The 24,980-nt window shown below is 39.2% G+C and overlaps 1 protein-coding gene across 2 annotated transcripts in view; it reads right to left on the reverse strand.

Annotated features, from left to right (window-relative positions):
• Positions 1–931: 931 nt before the first annotated feature.
• Positions 932–24,980, reverse strand: part of ATP10A (ATPase phospholipid transporting 10A (putative)) — a 106,872-nt gene continuing 82,823 nt past the window's right edge. For both annotated transcript variants that reach the window (XM_062628594.1, XM_062628595.1), the window contains 11 exons: positions 19,964–20,067; positions 19,666–19,792; positions 17,306–17,490; positions 15,667–15,988; positions 13,535–13,611; positions 9,864–9,989; positions 5,817–6,017; positions 3,633–3,713; positions 3,440–3,544; positions 2,923–3,110; positions 932–2,245 (listed from right to left, as the gene is read on the reverse strand). In XM_062628594.1, coding sequence (XP_062484578.1) covers positions 1,540–2,245; positions 2,923–3,110; positions 3,440–3,544; positions 3,633–3,713; positions 5,817–6,017; positions 9,864–9,989; positions 13,535–13,611; positions 15,667–15,988; positions 17,306–17,490; positions 19,666–19,792; positions 19,964–20,067 — 2,222 coding nt within the window. In that variant the 3' untranslated portion in view covers positions 932–1,539. The remainder of the gene's footprint in view (positions 2,246–2,922; positions 3,111–3,439; positions 3,545–3,632; positions 3,714–5,816; positions 6,018–9,863; positions 9,990–13,534; positions 13,612–15,666; positions 15,989–17,305; positions 17,491–19,665; positions 19,793–19,963; positions 20,068–24,980) is intronic.

Below are 24,980 nucleotides of genomic sequence, written 5' to 3' on the forward strand. Positions count from 1 at the left end.
TAATCCCACAATGCAGTTTAGCTACATGTGGATGTCATGTATCATGAGGGTAAATACAGGCTGACAGCTCTTACTTAGATTGCTTTCATCTCTTCCCTTCATTGGCATTTTACAGTTTCACATTATCAATTCTGTTTTTGGGACGGAGGCCAGTGTGTAAATCTTTGGGAAAAAAGATCCTGAGTAGGTCAGCAAGTGGGTTGGCACTGTAGCCTGATGGGCTGAAGCAACCCATGTGGGAGGCAGGCGGCACAAACAAATTCTGGCTTTACAGGACTGAAGGCAAGGAAGGAAAAGGCCATCTGAAAACCTGCAATGAGGAAACGAAAAAGTGCAGCAGCTAATATGTACATGGTCATAGTGACTAGATGATAGGAAAGAACTAAGCAGCCTTTCAGGGCTAAATCCCCCTGAGATCCACCAGGCTTTCACAGTGCAGCTGCACATCCATGTACCAGTGGCAGTTCGTGGTTTAAAAGCACATGATGTCGGCTCAGGCATAACCTCAGAGAGCAGTGCAGCTCCTTACTTTTGGGACTGGAACTAGGCTGAAGTACCTCTGCACAGCACTGCACCCTCACAGCTGGTCATGCCCCTTCCTGATCACCAAGGACTTGATTTAACCTGGTTGAAACAGCAGTGAATGTGCCTACAAAACTCCACCCTGCCTGTGCTCTGCCCCACTGCTATCAAGGACTGACCAGCAAAACTAGCCTACTTGTGGTAGTGCTCCAGCATAGAAGATCACAGACCCTCCCTGCTCACACTCTACAGTGGACACAATGCATCAGCTCTTTGCCACCAAATCATTCCTCACAAACAAGCAGCACCTTTACTTCAGAATAGATCAGCCTGATGTAATGCTGTGACTGGCCAAATATGAGCTACTCTAAAGTGAAGGGTTGAATTACTATTAATGCCAGACTGGGAATTCACTTTGCAATATGGATGGTCATTTATTTATTGTTTAATCATGACGCATAAAATGCTACGGCTGCAATATCAAAATATGGTGTCACTTATAAAATACCAGTATTATTAATGTGATGGTAAGATACTGTTAACATTTACAGAGACGTGTATAATGATTTGATAGTCTTGCCTAATAGTTTGATCCAGTGACAAAACACCTTGGCAAGCAGATGACGGATGTAATACAGTGCCTGTTTATTATCATGGTTTTTCCTCCTTGATAACTGAATGGCCTATGATGATATCAGTAATTATTGCTGAATCTAATCCTTTTGTAAATGGTAGATAGGTCCCTTGCTTTTACAGTATGTGTCAGAATAAAAGAGAAGCATCTGAAAAATAAAAAGACAGCATTTCCTTACAAAATGAGATGAAAAAATAAAACAATATAAATGGAACTTTCAAGTGTTTCTTTTTATATTTAAAGCTCTTATTTCAATATACTGTATTTAAACATTCTTAAATAATCATTCTGTACCTTTGATTTTCTGTTTCATCTTTGGAAACAAATAATCTCATTATAAATGTGTGCAAATAGAAAATATATAAATATATTTAAGGCCCATGTCATAAAAAGGTGGTCTCAGAATTGTCACTTTTACAAAGATCACATGAGGACCCTTTCATTTTGTCCTGCAAGTTATTTGAGCTCTGTTCTTTTAAGCCTTTGAAGTCCATATGCAAAGAAGAGCCAAGCACATGCATACTGTCCTGTGTTTCATTCTGTAAACTGCTCGATGACACCTGTAAAACAGTCCCAATGCGACTGAACAACGGAGTTGATGTGATCCACTTCAACAAACTGAAATCTGCTTGGTTGACTGCTGAGCTCCATGGGAATGTTGCTCCCACAGGCAATGACTCCACCTCTGAAGTGCTGTGTCTAACTTCATGAAATCCCATGGACCTTTCTAGATTACCTGTTGATGAGGGGAATTTGTTTTCCCCATACAACACAGAACCCTGGGGAGAGGCAGCCACAGTCTGATCAGTTGTATGTGCTGCCTTTGGGTACTCTTGGAAGAGTGACTCACTTGTTTGAAGACATGCTGACAAAGGTGTGCTTTGGTCGTAAGCCTTATAACAATCACTAGTGTTTGAGCGAAGGCTTGGTGAGAAGCTGACTGCAAAGGGTTGTGTCTGACATACTGTTTCTTTTACATTCAACTTGGTCAGAAGCTGGGTGCGAATCTCTGGGGACAGTTTACTCAGCTGGCGTCCAAGCTGAAGCTGGCTTGGGAAAAGTGTTCCCTGAAGGGTTCTGTACAGAAATCTGCAAGAGGAGAATGTGCACATGAAAAGAGCTGAAAGAAGGAAGTATCTAGGAGAAAACATCCAAGAAAAAAGGACAACACAGAAAAATAAGGGAGTTTTTAATGTGCCTTTTACACAAGAAATCTTGCAAATGAAAAGCTCTGAATGCTGTGCTAATATTTTGATTAATAACAAGCAGCATAATAAATCTGTACATTTAGCCAGTGATCCACCTTGTGATTGCAGAGTCTTTCATCTTTCCTGGCGACAAATCAGTGGGGATCAGTCTGCAGAGCATGCCTTCTACATTCAGAAGTAGGCAAGTAAGTCTGCAACCTGCTATCAGAGTTTTTCTACTGTGCATGTTACGGGGGAATGGGTTGAATCCAGAAGCACCACAGGAAACCTCACAGGATAGTAAACCTCTGCGTGGCCAGGAGGTTTGACCAACAGTCTACAATTATCCACCACTCCTGTGGCCTACGGCCAGGAGCTATATGTGTCTCTTCCTGTGGTCAGAAGCACAGGAGAGGTTAAACAACCTGAATTCACATAATCAGCCACTGAAAAAAACGTGACTTGGCTGGTAAGGAAGAAAGAAAGAGAGGGACTGAAAAAAGGAATGTTTCTTGCCCTCCCCATAACATGTATAAATTACTTTCATATATGAAAAAGACATGAAAGAAGATACAATACCTGGGCAGCAATGCAATGACTGGTGATATAATGCAAGTGAAATAGAACATAGGGTCTCCCATCAGCCTTTCCATAGTCCAGTAGGGATTGGATGGAGGATGACATACTGGGCAGGAAGCATTGTAAACCAGAGCCACAAAGAAAAATAAGAGGATACTGAAGATGCAAGATGACCAGTGGAGAAAAGTCTAGAACAAAAAAACCAACATAATAATCATCCTTTGTATTCTGAGAAATTTGCTGATTCTGAATTAAAACTTCTTAATGCCTGGAGCAAAATCCATGCGCAGCAAACAGTTCAACAGTTTTATTTTCAAAAAATCTAATTACAGATACAATGCTACAAAGCTGTTTGCAGATCACAGTTTAAAACCTTTTTCATGTTTGCTTAAAATGCTTGCTAAAAACAGAACATGCTGAGGAAACAAATTTACCATCTTCTGTTTTTGAAGAACAGCACTAAGAAACAAATGACATATATGCCAGTGATTTTCTATGTAGACTGTGGGCACCTTACCCAAGTTTTGGTTTCAATAGCCAGATGCAAGATGATGGTGAAAAGAGCTATTGTAGTGATAGGAGTTCCCCAGGAGAAGATATCCACCTCCGAATCATAGTAAGTCTGTAAAGGAGGAGACAGAATTTAGCTCGAATTATGTTGCCAGTTCTCTTAAATGCTCGAAATAGAATGGCTTAAACCAAACACTTACAAAATAGGGGATGAAGAAGCAAACCAGGCTTTGATACATAGCATCAATCATGTTCATCCAAAACATGTGTGGTTGGTACTCCTGTGACATAAAAAAAATACAAGAAAATCAGAGCCTTATAAAAATGCAGTTTGCTGGGACAGGTATTTGAGGGCAATGTTCCAATGGGCACTTTTAAGGACTTGTACAAACAGCTTCACAACTTTGCCCATCAGTTACCCTTGGGGATCAAGTATGAAGAGCCTGTCTGAAAATCACTTGCCTTTTTCTCTGGCAGAGGGTGTAATTTAAATCTGACCCTCAGCAAACATTTATGAAGGTGCTCAACTTTATGCACTACAGTTAAGACCACTGATTTCAGGAGCTGCTCTTAGGTGTAAACACATGAATAAATGGGTTTTTCATCATGTATGTAAAAGCACAGGGTATTTATTCTCAAGAGAGAGAAAACAGAAAATGCACACATACTTAGAAAATAATATCCACAACAATCTTTAGCAGTAATTAATGCAGCAATGTATAAATGTTATAAATGTTATATATATGCATATAAAACATACATATATATATATCTGTGTGTGCATAAAATTGCTTGCTGTGAAAAAATATTAAACTAACATTTTTGTTTAAAGAAATGTGCAATTACAAGGGTGTCACTGGTCATATAAAAGACCTAGATATAAGGAAAAATAGTAAATAGCAAAACATTTATTTAATTTTGGGATATAGGCTACATCTTCAACCACTGGGTTCATCAGGGCTCCCTTTCTCTATGGAAAATATCATTGCAGCCTAAAAATAGGAGTTGAAAGATGCTTAGAAAGAATTACGATGCTCTTTTGCCTACAGAAATATCATGTGGTTAAGGCCTGGAACAGGTTGCTCAGAGAGACATTGGAATCTCCATTGCTGGAAACATTCAAAACCTCATCTAGCTTTGAAGCTGCTTTGGCCACGGGTCTAGATCAGATGGCCTCCAGAGCCATCTAAATTACTCTAAAGCTCTATAGGCTTGAATCAGTGACATCTTTTTGAAAGGCATCCTGCATGAAGCAGGATTTTTTGGACAGTTTTTAAAATGCCTTTTTTAGGTAACTTCAGAGTATATACTTACTAGATTTCAGACAAACTTAAAATGGTCCATGGGCTTGCTATGAAAATAATTGTACTGTGAACCTGGGAGACTGCTATCTTCAGATTGCCAGCAGAAGACAGGCTGACCCAACTATCCAACAAGCTTAAGCCATTACAAGATTTCTATCACCTTAAAAATGTGCAAGAAAGGAAGGTATTACTGTTACAGATCTTTAAAGTGCCATGTACTAGAACATAAGAAATGCAGAAAATGGAAAGCAACATCTAGGTGAAAAAGAGATAATTTTGTCTAAAGCACTAAAAATAAGTTACACTAGAATTCTCCTTTCATCTTTCCAGGACAGTGTCCAGCAATGTCACTAGATGTGTGGGGTACCAAATGCAAGTTAGAAGCAAATACAGTTAGAAGCCAAACCCACTCACTATCTCCTCTCAGAGGGCACAATGTCAGATACTTTTAAGAAAGGCTTTTACCTTGGAAGCAATGTCTCACAATTGGATAGTTTTGCCAAGCAGAAAGATTTTCTCACAGGACACTGTAGTTGTAATTACCAAAAATGGTTTGGCTCAAATCCCTCCTGCAATTCCTTCTGTTTTCACTGCACAATTCAAGCAGATGGGAACGAGGTATTTTCAACTGACATCTCAGCTGAAGCTGGTGACTATCTCCCTCAGAATCTATCGACCTCTGTGCCTACTCCTAAAGCCATCTTTCTCTTCTGACTGTTTGTAAAAGGCTGGGGTCCAAAGTTTTGCGTAAATACTCTGAGATTATTCTACAAAAGTCTTCCCTTAATCTACAAGGTATAATCTGTTTCACTTCTGTGGTTATTTGTGAGCCTTAGAGCATCCAGACTTCTCTCCCATTATTTCAAAATACAGCTGTTTTTTTTTTTTTTGTGCTTCTTTTTCTTTTAAATGCCCTTCTGGCATTTAGATACTTTCACTCCGATGAAAAATATCACAAAATAGTAATAGTGACTTCTCAGACTGTTGCTATCAGTCATCCACCCTTTGGGAACAGGGTTGGTTTTCAGTTGAAACTAAAGACATTTAGGAAAAAGATTATAAAAAGCAAGAAGTTTTTACCTCCATATTCTGGCCGCTTTTATAAAGCTGAGGCACAGCAATTAACACTTCAGCTGGCACATCCTTATCCAGCACACCAGTAATCAGTTGTGGAAGAGATGAGAAGAGTAAATTAAAGAAGATGAGATACCATTGATCAACCATTGATGATCCAGAGAACCCGCAGTAGAACTGGTACCAGAACAGAAGGGCCACAAACATCTAAAACAGAAAAAGCAATGATGAAAATATGCAAGATAAGCAGAAACATCATTCAATTGTATTCTGAAACCATTCTGATTCCAGTTCTGCAAGGACTTACCTATGAATGCTAAACACATGAGCAATCCTTCTAAGGATACCTAGTCTTTAACTTACTATTCCTGCTGCTTATCTAGGCCAAATGCTAACATTTGGCACACCTCAAGTCTTTCTACTGCTGGAACCTCAGATCTCAGGTGTCAGGGATGCCTTCACGCAAAATTAACTTTCAGTTCTAACCATAAAAAGCTCTCCCAACTGTCACTGACCTCTAGGTATATGAGTACTGATGCCACAGCACTAACATTACTACTGTAAGAGTAAGCTTCTTCATAATAATATCCTCTGCTGGCTTGAGGTATTTTGGAAGGCTCTGATGGTCTGCAATAGGTAAAAGCAAAGCCTTTTTGCAAGACCAACATGAGACTAGCAGCAGCAAGGGAAGTGAAACTGTAAGGTCTAGCAGAGTTGTCAAAACTGTTCTGCCTCTGTGCTCTAAAATTAGGTAAATTAGTAGTGCTGTTAAGATTCCTTTATCTCCTTTACTCTTTGGCTGTACAAAGAATTCAGCTGTATACACAGCTGCAGTGGGACTGTTCACATAGTCAGGTTGGAATCACCCAGAAAAGGACAAACCACACGCTTCTACAATTTCTGCAGCATGGAGAAACCAGAGGTTTTTAGGACTTGGTGCTGATCTCATCTGGTGAGGGTGGATTTGAGGCAGAGAAAAAGACGGGCAGCTTCCGAGGGAAATAAATTCCCAGGCTTGGTCCTCCTAAACCTGCAGTGTTTCTTGTTCTTCATAAAGTGACTAACACCAAGAGGAAGGCAACAAGAAAAACCCTGGCAACTGTCCCTTGAGGTTCTCCCCAGTTTTAACTTCCTCCGGCCACAGTAGAGAGTGAGTTACTAGACCTCACCCTCTTTAGTACAATGGGCTGGGAGACAGTAATTTTAATTGCAAAATTGAACAGATTTTGAAATTTATTTTCTTTCCACATCCAAAACCCAACAAAACTTCCTGAGTCTTTTCTTAAAATAGAATTGCAATAAATATATGAATTTAGATAGTTTTCTCTTACTCCTTTGAAATAGACAAAATCCAGCTAATCTGGACCTAATAAATTTTCCTCTCTAGAGTCTTGCTAAAATTAACCTGTACTGGGAACAGTCTGGCTCTGACAAAAATGGGCAGTTTGATGAAAATAGCTGAAAATTCTCCTACCCCTCTCACAGGGGTCTCAGCATATTTCTTTCAGTCAAAGAAAGCTGTACAAATAAATGACATTTCAGTAACCAAGCTTAAATCAGATTTCCCTCTACCTCTGAAGTTTTATTTTGGATTAAACAAGTGTTTAATTTAATTTCAAATATAATGTTCCTTTTTGCTTCTGTGTGTTTCCCTCCTGAAAAAGTCAAGCAAACTTACATAAAAACTGAATTAGATTTTAAGTACAAAAGGTTTCCTTCTTTTCCCCAGATGAGACTGCTTTGTGAATGTGAGTCCAGACAGAATTTCTCAGTCAATGAAGTATAAATCAAAAGATGTCCAGTGCTGTCTTGCAGAGATAATGTATAAAGGGGAAGAAGCGGTGCATTCTTCTGCAGGTAGAATTTTCTTTACATGAAATCCCTTTTCATCAAGCTCAGATATTTTAGCTGTTTAGCTTATATTTTTAGCTGTTTAGCTTATATTTTACTTGTATTTTTTTATCTTCACCAAGCCAAACATCTCCTTGGATAAGGCAACTAAGTTTCCAAATGGCTTTTGCAGCAATTTGGAGTTTAAACTTTGAGTTAAATAGGTCCTAGTAGAGAACGGAAAATTTCGTAATATAAGCAAATGGGGAAAAAAAAACATCTGAGGAAACAGAAAGCTTGCAGAACATTTGCAGTGTAGCTATCTTGACTCTCTGGAAAGAATCATCCAGAATAGTCTCCTTTCAAAAGGATCAGGTGCTCACATCTTTCATTTCTCGAATATTCTTTCCTTAAGGGCAGGCACTATGTCAGACATATTTATGTCTATATGCTGGATACCTCTCTACAGTTTTGGAGTCAGTAGCAACAAGAATTGCTCAGAAAGCTCTTAAGGCTGCCGAAGCAGAGCCAACACAAAGAGATTTCTTCAGTTATATTCTGCTGCCTTGAGGCAGCAGCTTCTGAAAATGTCTTACTCAAAATGGCATGAGAAATAGCACTCGTAATCAAGGGGAGGTGTACCAAAGGAAAGGGAAGATTTTACAACAGCTGAACAAAAATGTAGATGTATAAACATAATCTTTGGCTGCTGATTGCTGGAATGCCTGATGTGTATTACTTCTTTTTGCTATTATTATTTTAATGTAAGATGGCTCTGTACACACTTCTTGGAAGTTCAGATCCAATACTGTCAAGCCAAAGAGTATCTTGGAAACACAGAGCTCTAGCGGTGGGAGTACAGATGTTCAACATCACTCAGGCCTTAATGCCTTAAAACTCAGCCATTTGAACACCAGAGCAGATTTTACTGCTGTGCTTCAACAGGTGGCTCTCCACTCAGTGCAGCATTATTTAAATCTGCTTGCTATTTTAGACTCAGGCAGCAGTTCAGACATCCAAGTCCCTTCTTTCTTTTGTGCCTGGAAGGGTGCTTGCATGCAGTTTTTCATCAGGCCACAGAAGGTATTTTAACATGCTTGTGTTAACACAAAGACACTTTATTAATTCTTTAGCTCCCTCAGGTACTCCTATGATGTTCAAAAGTTTGACCAAATGATGGTCTTCTCCTGATAAAATACGAAACTTCAGTCTAAGATCAGATAGGAATCAGTCAGACCGAGAAGAATTTGCATTAAAAAGTTGCCACTGATTAAAAAAAAACAAAACAAAGAGAATTAGATTAAATTTGAAAAGCAGCTTTTAAAAAAATGACAGCTAATTTTTTTTCTGATGTTGAGGATAAAATCCAGTCTCCCGCTCACAGTTCACCCATTGCTCTCTGAAGAAAACACAAGTCTGAAAGCTTTGTCTCTCCTTTTTATTCGCTTCTTCATATCCATTGCTCCCAAGGTGATTTATAGGTCTTGCAAGTGAGCATACCTGCATGCTTGCCAGTGACTCCTACCCAGCGTATGGAATTCTCACTTGTCTTGTTAGGGAGTTTTCAATCAATCATCTTTGTACTCCAAGATCAATGCAAAGGGCCTTTGTTAGGGCCAAGGAGTCAAGCGACTACTGGCTCAGTGCCCAGTACTGGACTAACTCCCGTTTCATACACAAGGGAGGAAACACAGACCTGTAGTCTGTTCTTTACAATAGCGTGCTTCCTTTCTAATGAACTCTTTTGGTTAGTTGGGGGTGAGATAAATCAAGAAAAAACCTTCCCAATCTGTATCTGAGACACAAAGAGGACTCAAATGATCTTAAGTCACTAGGGAATATGTACCGTGATTCAAAAGCAACAACAAGATAGGGTCAGGATGAAAAAACACACTGAACTGCTACTTTGGACCAATGCTGGATGGCTTTGGCGTCACAGACTCCCGTGTCTAGCCAGCTGAATTCTGCAAAACTGCTCTATAAAGAAACTTTTCTTAAGCAGATTTGTTATTTCTGTTACCTAATTTGCACATTCAGCAGCACACTGTAGCTGTTATGGAGTGAGTCCTGTATTTCTGCAAATGGCAGCCAGCTGTCTTTCAACTCTGCAAATTTCTTTGCAGCTTATTTACAAACCATTTGAAAGCTGACCTAATGCTCACTTAGCACAAAATAAACCATGGAAACATGTGGTGGCATAAAGCTGCCAAGTCAAACACTTACTGCATTTTTGTAGAAGAAATACAGCACCATGTTGGCAAGTCGGGAATAACACCAGTGACCATGAACAAGTAACAGTTTCTCCAAATGCCGGAACCTTGGGATTGCAAAGTCACTCGCCATCACTGCCTTTAATAAAAGGAAAGTTGGAATCATTGTTGTAAAGAGTAACTTTGAATACCAACAGTGAATCTAGTAATCTTCTCAACTCATACAGTCAATGGAAATTGTACTGATGAAGAATGAAATCCATTACAGTGCATCTGAAATGCAGCAAATGCTGCATTGATTTGGAATACCCGTGAGCAAACACATCAGCTTGGCAGAACATGCAACACAACTCGGTCCTTGCCCAATTTTACACTCTACGTTCCAGATGGTGACAAGCAGCAGCAAAAAAAGAGAGGTGGGAAAATGGCTGGCAGTTCAGCTGCATAAGCATGAAGGCTCAGGGCCCACATGTGAACGTCTTGGTGGCTGTAACATCTTTCTCTGTAAAAGCTAAAAGGTACTTAACAGGGCAAAATGAATTTCCAGAGAATAAAATGAGAAAAGTACAATTACGAAGTTGCACCATAAATACTGCACTTTAAAAGACCAATAAAAATATTAGCTTTAGTTACATTTGCAATCCTGGCTTCTAAAGTTTACTCAGCTTTCCTGAGATGTCAGTATTTTGAGGGATTTTAATCTTTCAAATCCCATGTTTTCTAAAACTGTCTATGAAAAATCACACTGGATGAGACTCCTCTGGGACTGTGCAGACTGCCAAAGCACATTGACAAAATGAATCACCCAGTTTCTCTCTACTTCTGACTAGAATTCAGGGTACTGTACCTCTAGATGAGACCTTCTTGTAAATTATGGCTCTATCACAATTATTTCACTATTCTGCTTATCACTAGGATCACACTAAGATTTCATTTGAACATTATTTTACATTTCATTTTATGTTTTCATATCACCTTCTCACAGTTCAGCGAACTGAAAGGAAAAGGTGAAAAAACCTCCAAAGGGGCAATGACTTCCTCACACTCTGCAGGGTATATCTTGGTTGTATTTTCAAATGAGAGACACCTTTCCTTTTAATTTTTCTTAATTCCCTTTCTTGGTAAATCATTAAAAGCATACACTATTAAAAAACCCTCTAAAACAATATGCAAGAGAAGGTGTAGTAATGATTGCAATTTAAGCAGTAGACGTATATAAGCACTGGGACATTTTGCAATACATAGACACATCCTGGAATTTCTCAGGTACCGAGATACACTTATTATAACCTCTCTGCACAGAACAGTCTGATTTGTCTTGCAGACATACAGCTCTCTTGTAGTTTGAGGAGAAGAGAGCTGTGCTATGTCTGCTTCCTTGTCCTCCACCCTATCTCAGCCTATTCCCATGTCAAAACAAAACTGTTAGCTTCTTTTCATTTGTGCTTCTAACATAGTACTTCACAACATACTGTGAAAAGTGTCAGGTTTTTTTTCATTTTTATTCCATTTTTATTACAGTGAGGAACACAGTGAGGAAGACAGTGCTATCCAATTACATTTGCATGTTTATTTCCTCTCAAAATATCCCCTTGATTTTCACATTTTTATTTTTTCTTCCAGCTTTTTCACAGGAAAAAGTGATTCATGTTCCACATGCTTCTATAGATTGTGGAAAGAAAATAAATCAGAGAGTATTGCTGTTTCAGACATCTAAATGCTCAACGCCTTCTGAGTACCTGCATGTGTAAGATTCTGACAGTTGTTTATAGTAAAGAGGCCTGCATGGTTGCTTGGGACTTTGCAGTAAAGGAAATCATCTATAAACATTTTCCACTCTGTTGAAATTTCATTTAGAAAAAAATAGGTAGTTTAATGGGTTAATGAGCAAATAACTTTCAGATTTAAATACAGCACAAAAGCCAGGGGCATTTGAAGACCGATTATTGTAAGCATATAACTGAAAGTGGCAGGAGTTAAAAATAAAGCTACAAGCACTATATGTCTGCAGAAGGGGAAAAAAAGTGATCTGAATTAATACATAGAGTAGGAGCTGGTAAGTCCATGAGAGATGATAAGACCCAAGGATTTGGGGGCAGGCTTCTTTGAATTGACAGGCTTGGAGGGTACCCCACAAAAACAATCTCCTCTGGGCTCTCTGGTGCCTAGACTGCCTGCAGAATGATGTTGCAAAAGTTACGCAAAGTGTTCGGAGCCTGATAAAGGCTATGGAATAACAAATACACTTGGCATCAGCTTAATCCAAGATTTCCTTTTCTTCTGCCCTCATCAGCCATTAAAGTCAGACTCACAGGATCTATAGGTGGGATGCCAGACGTACAATGAATATCTGAATATTTTTGTGGTAGCTTCTTTCTAGTCTAATTTACAGCTGCTAAGATGTTTAGAGAAGCATTTTTAATGGGCTGCAGCCTGAAATCTGTCTGTCTGAAGAGCACTGAGGGACATCCATTTGCCCTGGAGACTACTTTGAACCCACTGGGTGATTACAAGAAGAAGAACAAGTGTAATAGTTCTGCTGGGTCAATCTGTAGCCTGTCTTCTGTACTATCCATTCTCCAACTGCGGCCAAGAGAGGATGCCTTCAGAAGAGTATATGAATAAATAAGAAAAACAGCTTCTGACTTTTCTCCAGAGTACTGTCCTAGCTTCTGGTGAAGTGCATGTCAGAAATGCACAAAGCTGACATCCAAGTTCATAGCTCAGTTAAATTTCTTTTTCATAAATTTGTGTATTGACCCAAATAAATTACAGCATTCATGAAATCCCATGGAATAAAATTCTACAGCCAACTTGTGCACTGTGCGAAGGAGGCCCTTCTTCCCTTTTGAGCAAACCATCCAGCCAGTGTTGCAAAAAATGTAATGTGGGTCAGAGAACCACCCACCGGTAACTAAGTTAAGGATCATGCTCATCTGCTCAGGTCCTCAGGATGGAAACACTTCCCACCTTCTCTCAAGAACTTTGACATATACTCAGCTACTTTATTTTCTCATGTAATCAGTCTGTACTCAGCCCAAATGCAAGGCAGGTTGTGGAAATGAGATATCTTCTTCATTTTCTGTGTCTTACTGCACGTCCAGTGATAACACTGCAACTGAACTGTACTAGCAGTAGAAGAGACAGAGGGAATAGGTAATGCAGTAGGTAATACACCCTACATATATACATTCTCTTTTCTGGGGATGGATGAAGTGCTGCTTATAGAGTGGTAAATACAGTAATCACAGGCTGAACACATTCAAAAGATGATAGGGCAAGTCCCCCTATCTTGCTGTTCCCAAGCAATACAGGAGAGAGGAGAATAAAAGCCAGAATGAAGTGAACCTTTATTTCCTGAATAATGCCCAGCTGAGGGTTTTTCCTCCTCTAAGCCAGTAGTTCATAAATGATTTCTTAAAACATATTGCTTAAAGAGGTATGGTAAGTTGAATTTTTTGAGAAGGTAACATGTTTAAACTTACCACAGATCTGAGAACTAACACAGGCTCAAACTCAGGCTGACATCATCCTCACAATGTGCAACTGGCACTCCTGAGAACAACTTGCTGCTTTTCCTTTTTTTGTGCTGGCTACCCAAAGGCAGCTTGGTCAAGCTGACATATGGGGAATGCCGGTTTCACCCTTTCATGGCAGTGCATTTTAGAGAATGAGCAACATTACCTGCATGCCTTCTTGCCCAGATATCCCCACACCAACATCTGCCACTTGTATCATGCTGACATCGTTAGCACCATCACCTAAAGATGACAAGATACAGTTATGTTGTCACTAGTAGACCAGAACAGTTAGCAGCAGCTAAGTAAAGGAATACCAGTTGCTACTGAGTGTTGACTGAGTATAGTAAGTATTAACTGTTGGATGAGTATAATAAAGGCAATGTGGGGTAGGAAGGGATCCATCTTTGGAATATAAGGTTAAAAGCCTGACAAAATTGCCAAGACATTCTGATCTTTGTAGACCTCTTTTTTTTTTTTTTAATCATGGGAAAGTAAAAAAAAAAGCAAATCCTTCTGTTTTCAGCAAGACCTAAAATTCAAATATCAGGCCTGAAATGTAGAAAAACTAAAACACTAGAAGGCTAAGAATGAGCTTCCCTATACTTACGCTTCCTGATTAACTCTCGCCTGCAATCAGGTATGACTAAGACTGAAATTTGCAAGGAGGCCTAAAGCCAATAATGTCTACACAATAAAAATACAATAAAGTTAAAAAGTAGATGAATTATTGACTTGGGTTGACCAGTCTGAGATCTTTAATATACTCATCACCTATCAGATTTAACTGCAATGGTTGCATAGTCAGCATCCCTTGCTCTGCTTCCAATCATGGCACCACAAGTGACATGTGCCATAGAAAGGACACCAGAATGCAACATATATCTACTTCTTAATCTCTTAAATTTACAGCCAGTGTGCTAGTAGAAAATGGAACTATCAGCTGATGAAAAGACACTCGGTTTTAAACTTCAGTGGCGGATTCACATCTCACTTTCAGTTTCTCTGCTGTTGGCACATATAAGAGTGGTATCTGCTCACCTGACAAAGCTGATGTCTTTGTGATTGCGTGACACAACCCTGAGTTAGCTCCTGTTGGTTAAAAGGAAGGATGGATACAGCTAGGCTTTTAAATGAGAACAAGAGCTAAAGTTCAACCCCCAGGTTCAAGAACACAGAATCACTGAATGGTTTGGGTTGGAAAGGACCTTAAGATCATCTAGTTCCAGCCCTCCTGCCATGGGCAGGGATGCCTCACACTAGATTATATTGCCCAAGGCTCTGTCCAATCTGGCCTTGAAAAGGCTCAGGAAGATTGAGAGCACAAGCTGCCCAGTCTCCACTGGTGTTTTTAAGCATTCTGGATAATTCAAATTAACCAGACAGACGTTTTTGACAACATATGCAAATGATTATGTGCACAGTTAGTCTGCCAAAAATATAAATTCAGTATGAGGGGGGCATACTTGAGCTAGACATAATATAGTGAGCATGAGTAGTATTATCATCAGTACATATTTGGTGATGTGGATGTCACAGGAGTCTGGCAATTATTATATGTACTTAGAGCTTCTCACGGGGTCCAACCCACATGTTCCTGCTATGATTAACTAAGACAAGCAGATGAAAGCTAGTGTGCTTGTTACAATATATGCTGCAATCATATCTTCTAATGTAGCACGAGCCTAAATTTGAGAAGAAGAGCTGGTTGACTTTTCTTACACAAAAATCATGGAAACATGGAACAGGGTGCCAGATTTAAGACATGGTAACTGACAAAATCTCCCATCCACCAACTGAGCTATTAGCTGGGAAGAAGTGTAAGCACTGGAATGATGTCAGTTGTAAATCCATTCTTTATGCTGACAAGGCCAAGTCATATCCTAAGCTGTATGGTCGACTTGTGATTAAAACCACACAACTTTGAGTTTAAATACAATTAGATGAAACAACACTGAACACAGTCTTGTCCTGTGCAGTACAGTGACTGCAAAGCAGGGTTGTGCATGGTACCAACTAACCCAGTTCTTCACAGCTGGGTCTGGACAAGCCAAAACCTCATAGCATACCTGGGTCCTGATTACCTAACTTCTGTAGGAATAAATCCCAAATACTACTCCAGAGTTCTATTTTGGTCTTGAATAAATATGTTAAGAGTTGCTGGACACATTTTCAGACAAAACTGGAAAGTTATCTGACTTGTGAGGCAGCTGGATGGGTCCTATCGCAAGTCAAAAAATCAAAGTTCTCAAGGCACAGTATACATCAAGGCAGGCTAATTTAAACTGAGACATTTACCTATTGCCAAGGTCATTGCTTTGAGTTTGTCTCTGACTAGTTTCACTACCATGCTCTTTTGGAGTGGAGTAGAGCGACAACACAGTACTGAACGGCATCGCTTGGCTAGTGTGAGAAATTTATCTTCTAGTGCAGGTTCCAGGGCATAAGCTAGAGTCCTTCCATCAATCACTAGGCCCAAGCTGGAAAGCACAGGGGAAGAGGGTGGATAGAGAGGGGTGAACCCAACAGTCATGTTTCCAGTAGCTTCGTCTATAATGTTGTTTGAAAACTTAGACTCTACGCATTGCAGACACTGTTCCAGCAAGACAGCACATGTCTCCTGAAAAAAAATTCAAAATAAATATACTTGAGAGAAAAGAACATGTATTCAAATGTTTTCGTTTGCTGTATATTTAGGCATAAGAAATATCGGGAATGTGTTATATTCGCTGCACTGTTAAAGTTTTAATTTCTAATAATTTTCTATTCACTCTAAGCACTCAATTCTTGCAGCAATGAGGACCTGAAAGATTTAAAATCTAATTCCTTTTTAGCACGCAGTATTATATGCTAAACTAAATTCTTTTAGCTTGTTCTCAGAATAACAGTGCTGGGAAATGATACAATCAGTATCAGTACCAAGTTAAGTATGGTGATGAACACCATGAATACGCCTACAACTCAGATCAAGTAGTTATGCATTGTTAAGGGCCAATTAAAGGTTATTTAAGCTGAATTCTCTCACCTAGCCATACTCAACTAGAAGATGTTATTGAGAATATATGAACATTTGAAATGAAATGGTATTGGTCTTACAACTATGTGTGGCAAAAAATAAAGATCATGGAAACTAAATTTACCAGTTCAGTTGATAACATTCAAGAACAGAAAATGCTGTTATCTTTTCTTCCTTTTCAAAAGAATATGCAGCTGGATACTGCTGGCCTGTCTCTCTCTGCTGATCTGAAGTCCAATTTTATCACCCCATTAAGGGACGATAGCACTATCAGTCTGCTTCCTTGTATATTAGACCATATCAGTAAACTGTGACTGTCTGCTTACAAAGTTGAGCACAGGAAAGATCAGTAATTCAGAAGAATTAGAAAAGGTCTGTTAAGAAGCAAGGCATTATTGTAGATGTGGCTTGCTGATTCTCAGTGTTAGCATCAAAATTTAAGTATTGCTTCTATCTCCAGAGAAAAAGCCACCTGAGAAAACACGAATGACTGAGTTATCTAAATACTACATTTCAGCAGTGCAAAATAAAGCACAAATTCCCAAGAGGTTGCTTTTGGAGACCCATTAGTACCAATAAGCAAAACTAGGGGTATTTTGAGAATGCATACTGAAGAAAAGCATTCATGCGGCTATGGCATATTTTACTTCATGGTGGAGCCCACTACACACAGTTATAGGTCTTCAGTAAGTTTATGATACATGACCCTATGACTTAGAAACATGAGTCACTGAAAAGTATTCAAAGACATGTCCTACATGAAAATTACAGATGAAGCAGGAAAAGAAGGAAACAAACAAACAAAAAAAAAATCCACCAAAAAGAGGAAAGCCATCAAAAAGTCATCAAACTTTTCATTGTACAAGTTGACAATAAAGCAAAGCTAGTTCACAAATAAACTTGTGTATCAGATCTGCTTACTGGTGATTCAGCATTCAAAGTGATGATTTCTTCATCGTGATCCAGTAGCTTGCAGGCGTATGCAATATTAACAGCTGTTTCTTGCTTGTCTCCAGTAAGAACCCAAATCTGCAACCCAGCTTTTCGCAAGTTTGCTATGGTTTCTGGAACACCATCCTGTAAACGGTCTTCAATGCCAGTTGCACCTAAACACAGAAAAAGCAAAACATTCCCCATTAAATAAACACTTAGGGTTCACCTGAAATTGTAAATTTGGATTTTTCAAAAAGCCCTAGCGAGTACCTTTACTGGAAATAGCTGAACTACCAATGGTTGTAAGATTTGGGCAGCTTTTGGGGGGTACTGAGAAAGAGAAGTGGGAAGTAGATAGGGTAAACATCTTCAAACAGTCAACACCAAATCCAGAATTCAAAACTTTAGAAGCACTATGACACCATTTGTAGTCTCAGAGGTTCATAAAGGTTGCATCTTTGCTTATTCTCTCTCTGCTCTTTATCTTCACCATTTTTTCTGACTGTTGTTAGAGAAGACACTGTTGCTTCTAGGAGATTTCAGTTCTCAAGGGTCTTAACTGCCTTTCCTCAACCAGAAAAGGCCGGGTCACTACAGATTTCTCCCATTAGGTGGCGAATGATGGCAGGACTGGAGCTTGGCAACAGCACATTAGGCTGCAGACATAAACTTTTTCCTGCCTTGTTGCTGCTTTTTGCTCTTGCAGAAAGACGCTGGTTGCCAAACGAGATATAGCAGAGAATAAATCATAAATCTGTTGGCCATGATATGAAAGTAAAATGTGGCTTTTTCATGCTTTCAATGCATCTTTATACCTGTTTCTAAGTATCTTTCCTATGCTTTCATAAATCAATTGCCAGAAACAAGATTTTCAAATGCTGTAGCAAAAGCTGCTCAGGATCAAGTTCAGTGCCATCAGTGCTCCACTATGTTTCTGAGAAGCCTGGATGTGAGAAAATGTAAGTCCTCACTACTAGGGAATGAGGAGGTGACAGACATGCAAGTTACCTGGAACAGCAGGAAAAGCAAAGTAAACTTTTCTCAGCTATGCATTATTCCTATGGATGTTCCTTGAAGAAAACACTTCAGCAGTAGAAGTCCACCTGAAGTCTGACCATCAGTCATGTAGGCAGAAACACATTCTTAGGGCAATGTTGGGAGAGCTATTACTATCCAAACAAAGGAGAAGACATTCCTGTTCCAGACTCACTCTTTCATTCCCACAACCTGCTCATAACTGATCATTGGAAGATACAAACCACAGTATAAGATTCTTGGGGAATGACTGAACAGGTAGTTTATTTCTGGCTAGAGCTTACTTATTTGTCTGGCAGTTCAATTTTTTCAATTCCTTCTCCCTCATCCCCCAGAGTGCAGCCAGAGCCAAGAGGCACAACCATGGTGGTATCTTCCTGACTGCTGTGGTCCAAATTAGTCACCTCATGCTGCCCTTCAAGTCAGAGGACAGAAACAGACACTTCAAGGGCATGATTCATTTAATCCTAAAGCGGGTATCTAGGCCAGACCAAATGAACACCACTTTCTTCTTTTGTCTCTCCACTGGTTATGTGAGGAACCTTAGAGATCTGTAGTAGATACATGAGAAGCTGGGTGAGCTGGATCTCATCTCCCAGAGACAGGCATGCTGGCAATTGTGAAGTCTGTTATCTCCAACAGTGTTATGGCTGTCCCAGTTTCTTTGCCAGAGACAGCAGTTGGATACTTGGAGTAATAGTGAATATATATATACATTTTAGAATCTCAGTGCATTCAACATCTCAACACAGCAGATGAAGATTATGACTTTGTTCTTGGAATACCTCTTCCATACACTGATTTCAACTGCATCATTAGGAAGTAATGCAACCCCCTTCCACAGAATACACAGGCCCTGAATGCATGTGCTGAATGCGATGTGTGAGAGTTCTCATAAATGCAGTTTATGAGCACTGCTTTATGAATGCCCCTGGTGCCCCTGGAGTCATGTAAGTCTCCGACACCCTGAAATGTCACTAAGATAACAAAATTCTGTAGTCAGTTTGGGCCAAGTCCTCCTCCTGTTTCTAGGAGCAGTTCCCATTTATGATATTGATTCTAATTCATCCCTGGTACTACTACACTCATTTCACTAGTGATAAAATGATGCCAGGAGCAAGGAAAACAGGGTGTCTGTTATGTTAATTATATCCCTTCCTTTGTGGTGCTGCACATGACAGCCATGACAAAGTCCAAAAGAAGCCAATTTCTATACTGTCAGAAACCATTTAAGGGAAAGAACAGATTTCATAGCCAAGATCTCAGATTTTTTTAACACATTTTAATTTCATGTCCAGGTCTCATTTCATTACCTAGCAGATGCAGATTCTTCTCTACCCGCAGTGCTGACTGAAACAGACGTTCCTCACGATTTTCAATAGAGGATTCTGCTTCTAAATGACTTTTTAACCAACAGGCATACTCTTCCTTGCTAAGAACCTATTAAAAAGAGTATGTGAGGGCACAGTCAATGTGATGCAGAGGCATTCATACTTTACTGAATAAAATGAAAAAGAAGTTATGAATCAAGAACAATAAATTAATAAATGTCTTCAGTGATCTTTGTCAAGACTTTCCTTAAGAGCAACCTAAGAGTCTTCTTTTACTTACTCTTTTTGCAATACAGAGGGTCCGCAGTCCATCTGCAGCATACAGATTAAGGTAATTCTGAGTTTTGCTTTGGATTTTTTTTTGATGTTTGCCCCGAGGGTCATCTACATAGGAATAAAAAAGAAATTAGTGATTGAGAAATAACTGCAGTTGAATAGACTTGGAGAATAAAACCTCGTTTACAGTACTCACTGTAACAGCACTTTATAACTGATACTTTTAAAGAGCTACTGATGTCTCCTGTGAAACTCAAGTAAAATAATCCATTTAGAAAAAAAACACCTTTTCTTTTTGTTCTGTCTTTTCTCTCTTCAAAAGTCATTGTGAATACATGCTAGAAAGACCTTTATTACCTTACTCCTTAAGTATTTATTTGGTCTGAATACATTAAGAAATCATTATAATCTTCACAGCAGATCATAATTGTCAGGAAGAGAAGTATAATTTCAAATACACTACTAGCAAATGCTTCCTTACATCTCATCACATGCAAAAAATGACACTTAAAAATAGCATTTAGTTTTCCACCAAGGTTAATATCTCTAAAGAAAGGGAAACAGTGCTTCATTTTGTACATCTAGGTGTATAAAGGTAATTCTGTTACTGCTGTACTGATAGTACCTATCGGTCTGAGTCAATGCAAGAAGTTTTGGGTCTGAGTGTTTTTTCATCCTGCAGACCTCACAGCTAGCTTCTACCTTGAAGGAAGCCGCATAACTTCCACTTAGCTTTATTCTTCACTTAAAGCCATGTGTAAGAAATCAAAATCGGACCTGAGTAGCTGATCCTTTTCTCTCTGTAGCTGGGACTGGTTCACATTGCTCACACATTTTCCTGTATCCTGATGTATTTTTTTCTCTTAAAGTCTGCATGGTTTTGGGGGTGTAGAATCATTTCAGGGTTATAATTTTGTAACTGGAGCTGTTACAAATATTGCTTAATGCGATATTTATGTTAGTGGTACTTGCACAAAGATCAATCAGAGTCAGGTGAATGCCACTCATGACTAGAAGTTTGAGTTCCTGAACACTACATATGACCTCAGTTCACTACTGGATGTGCTCACCTCTCTCAACCAACCACACTGAAAACCTAAAGGCACTATACCCTTATACAATGTACTTAATATGGGTATGTAAATTAGATGACACACGTATCTTACTGTTTATACATTTTGGCACCTGTTTTCCCAGTTTGCATTCATACCCAATGTGATCTTGCTATGTGAGACCATGTATATACATACACACATCTGACTATAAACTTACATAGCATTCAGCGCTTTCACATTTATACAGCAGTACCGTGTCTAGCTGGGCACCCAGAGGCTCCAGCACAAAAACACACAAGTACTGATGTTGTAGGAAGAAGCTGGGAGCTTGGAATCCCAATATTTTGGTTTTTGTTTCTGTTACCTCAACCATGTATCAGCACATTTTACATATGGTATAGCTATTTTCTCACCTTTGAAGACCATCCTAATCTGTAGGTCTGTAAAGCTGGCAGTGTGCATACCCAGATAGTCCTAAGGGACTCAAAGAAGATTGTGGTATTTCATGCATACCTTTGTTTCACTTCCATCTCTGATTAAGGTCATGAGGTGAATACTGGTAGGAATATTCTGATGCGCCTGTCCATCTATTAAAGCTACCCATGCTATAACTATAAAGCTAACTATGCTATCACTATTGATTTTCTCAAAGGGACAATACAGATATATTATTCCGGAAGAATATTCCCACAAACACTGCTTGCAACTTGAAAGCCCTTTCTTACACTATACTTTGTGGCTCAGACACAACCACTACCAGGTTCCTTCAGAAGCTACTGAAACAGCTTACAGTTAGATTCAGCTGCAACATAAAGTGGAAATACACCATACTGAACTGGCAGCCTACTGCAGACTCATTTAGCTTCTTTTCTACTTGTGAATTATAATCTTTTTGGCACATGTGATTTGGCTGTGTAATATAAGACTTTTTATTTTATTTTTTTTTTCTGGGAGAAGTAATACAGCAAACCTTCTTGGAGGCTTTTTGTATTAGTGAGTCAGCTCTTCTAACTTCAGAAGAATAATGTAGGCACGCATTCTTTCTAATTTATTGTGGTACATTACTATTCTAGAGAGAAATGCCATATTTTTTTTGCATAAGCCACATTAAATTGCCTTATGGGAGTGGCTATTTCAGCCACTTGCTGATTTCAAATGGTGCAAACTTGAATAGGTGCTTAAACACATCAAAAGTTGTTTCTACCCCTTTAAGGTTAAGTGGTGTTAATCACTTCAGATCTGTCTGAATACCATGGGCTCTGATGCAGTGATCATGTCAAATGCTAATACCACCTTCAATGAACAAAGACAGTAATTCTCTACAAGTAGAGATGTGCACACCATTTTCTGTGCGAATTCCAGCATGGAAGAATCCATCTCCCTCCTCCACTAGCTTACCAATGACAGCTAATGCCCCTTCTAGCTCTTCATGTTCCTCATCAGTTTTACTCTGAGATTCACCTTGTCCTCAGAAGTTAAAAGGGGGGAAGGAATCTCTCGCAGAGAAAACCCAGTTGTGGAGATTCTTTTCAGCTGAGATGTAAGTCTCTATGCTGAGAAGTGTGACCACATGTACCATGTCAGTGACAAACAGCAAATAAGTCTCCAGAAGAATGCTAGAGAGATAGTGGTGTTCTGCCTGCTTCATTTCCTTCCATAATCACAAGCTGCAGAAAGCCAGTCCAGTCACACTGAGAATGACTTATGTTCCCAGTTCCTGTGTGAGTTGGGTATTGACTCAAAACGTAATTTTCTTATTTATGAACATGGTGATTGAGATAAAGTAAAAACAATACGCTCCTGGGGATCATTTCAAGGCTTTTGGAAATACCTGTATGCTCTCAGAAAGCATCAGGTTTCACAGTCTCAACTAAATACACAGAGTAAATGGAGTCAGTTCAGGAACTTAAAGTTTTGAAGCTCATGGTGAATTCTGATTTTCTGTAAGACACAACTAAAGTTACAACATAATACTTTTGCTTCTGATTTCAGCCTGTTCCTCATGTTGTATTTGAAAATACTCTTCCTCCCAAACAGGGACCTTTGTGTCTGATAGGACCCAGTCATGCCACGTGATGTTTGTGGGAGTTGCGAGATTATGGACACAGTGTTGCCTTAGTCCCTGGGTGTAAGGGCACAAGTTCTACAAAGTCTTGAGATGCACTTCTGATTTGTACACAATTTACATGCCCCTGAGGCACTGACAGCAAAAAGCAAGCACTGGGATTAGCTGTTGTGTCTATTCACTTATTGGTCGATTCCTTAAAATGATAAATGCCTGAATCCTCTCCTAGCATTATATCTTCTCTCACACTCACATTCCACCATCACCAGAGAACAGGATGAAACCACTGACAGCTCTCACAATATAAATAATAGCTACAGTATGAATCTTCTGAGGCTCCCTCTACCTGGGAAATACCTCTCCACCATGGGAAAAAAATGATACTCCCTTGGGAGCTAACAACATATCCACTGACATTACAACATTGCAGGCACAGGCTGTGAGTTTGAGGTCAGGTCCAGGAGTGAAGCTGCTCAAGAGAAATATCACATGTTTTCCAGACTGATCCGCTAAAACGTACAGAATTACTGAAGCTAGCAGCGATTCAGAAGGCTAGAAAACAAGGGAAACTGCTTATGAGGTTCTAGTGGCTGCACTTTACATTTCTTGCAATAGCAAAATATATTAAAACTCAGGAGTTCAATTTGTGCTAAAAAAAATTAAAAAGTGCACAGTTTCAAAGCCACCTTCAATTCTCCTGCCTGTAAAGATGGTGGAATCATTGTACTTGCCCAGATAGAGAATCTGCTCACTGACAACACCAATCCTCAGGACCTCTACTTTCCCTTCTCTGACATACACCACCTTTGGTAATATTGCTGCTGTTTGGTGTTCTAACTGGCCTTGTTTTTACCTATGTGGGTTCTAGATCTGCCTGAAATTTGCCTGAAACTTGCCTGAAAATTCCTTAATCTATTGAGTCTACTGTGAACAGACACAGCAGCTTCCAAAGTAGTCTGTTATATGGTGACAAAATATTTAAGACTTGGCATAAATTAACCTTTCCTTATTAATGCTTGGTTGTCATTCTGACAACTCATTTCCAAACACTATTAGAAATTCTCAGTACTACAAATTCTCTGTTAGTACTTCGGAGGGAAACAAGTTTCCACAGATGCTCTCTGTACCTTCTGTGGTATCAGATCTTCACTAGAAAATTATTCATGAATACTTTGTTGTTAGTTAAGAACAAGTTGTTCTTAATTTTTCTGGCTCAGCTTTGATTTATATAGCTGTAAACAGAAACCGAATGCCAACATTTTTCTGTATTTCATTAAACTAAAATTACACAGTATAAGCCTTTCACAATTGTTTACTCCAAATAATGTCAAAGTAACCGCAAAGTCAATGCATTAGTGAAAGATGGGGAAGTACCTCTAGCACTTTTGGGCTCTGTCCATTCATACTGGGGTAACCTTTAAACACTGGATTAAATTCAATGTTGAAAATCCAGTAAATTAGACACAAAATGATTCATGCAAACTGTGTGTCTCCTCTAACTTCTGAAAGCTTACAGGGTTCTTCTTGAATCCAACTGATTACAGTTATCAGCTACTTAAAGTTGTTTCTGTTTCATGTGACAGCTGGGTGCTGGAGAAGTCTTCATGCTTTAGGGAAGTTCCCTGTTTACAGCTACATGTTCACTGCTACATATCTGCTCCCTGCTAGTCAACTAAGTATTTGAAGACAAGACTTCTCATCTGAATAGCACCTCTCCGTTTGCCCCAACCTTTCTGTTTTGATGGCTGATTGTTTCAGTGCCCTTCAGCGTCATAGTCAAACCAGCATAAATGTGTTGGTTTATACAAACATACTGCAGCAAAAGGATGTAAAGGTTCACAAATGAAACATGAGAAGAAGCTGCAAAATGAAGTGCTTGGATTTCATATAAAACACGCAAA

This window comes from Pezoporus occidentalis, unplaced genomic scaffold (assembly GCF_034315485.1).
Source record: "Pezoporus occidentalis ecotype Australia unplaced genomic scaffold, CSIRO_AGI_Poc_V1 ctg32, whole genome shotgun sequence".
In the NCBI taxonomy this organism is placed as follows: Eukaryota; Metazoa; Chordata; class Aves; order Psittaciformes; family Psittacidae; genus Pezoporus; species Pezoporus occidentalis.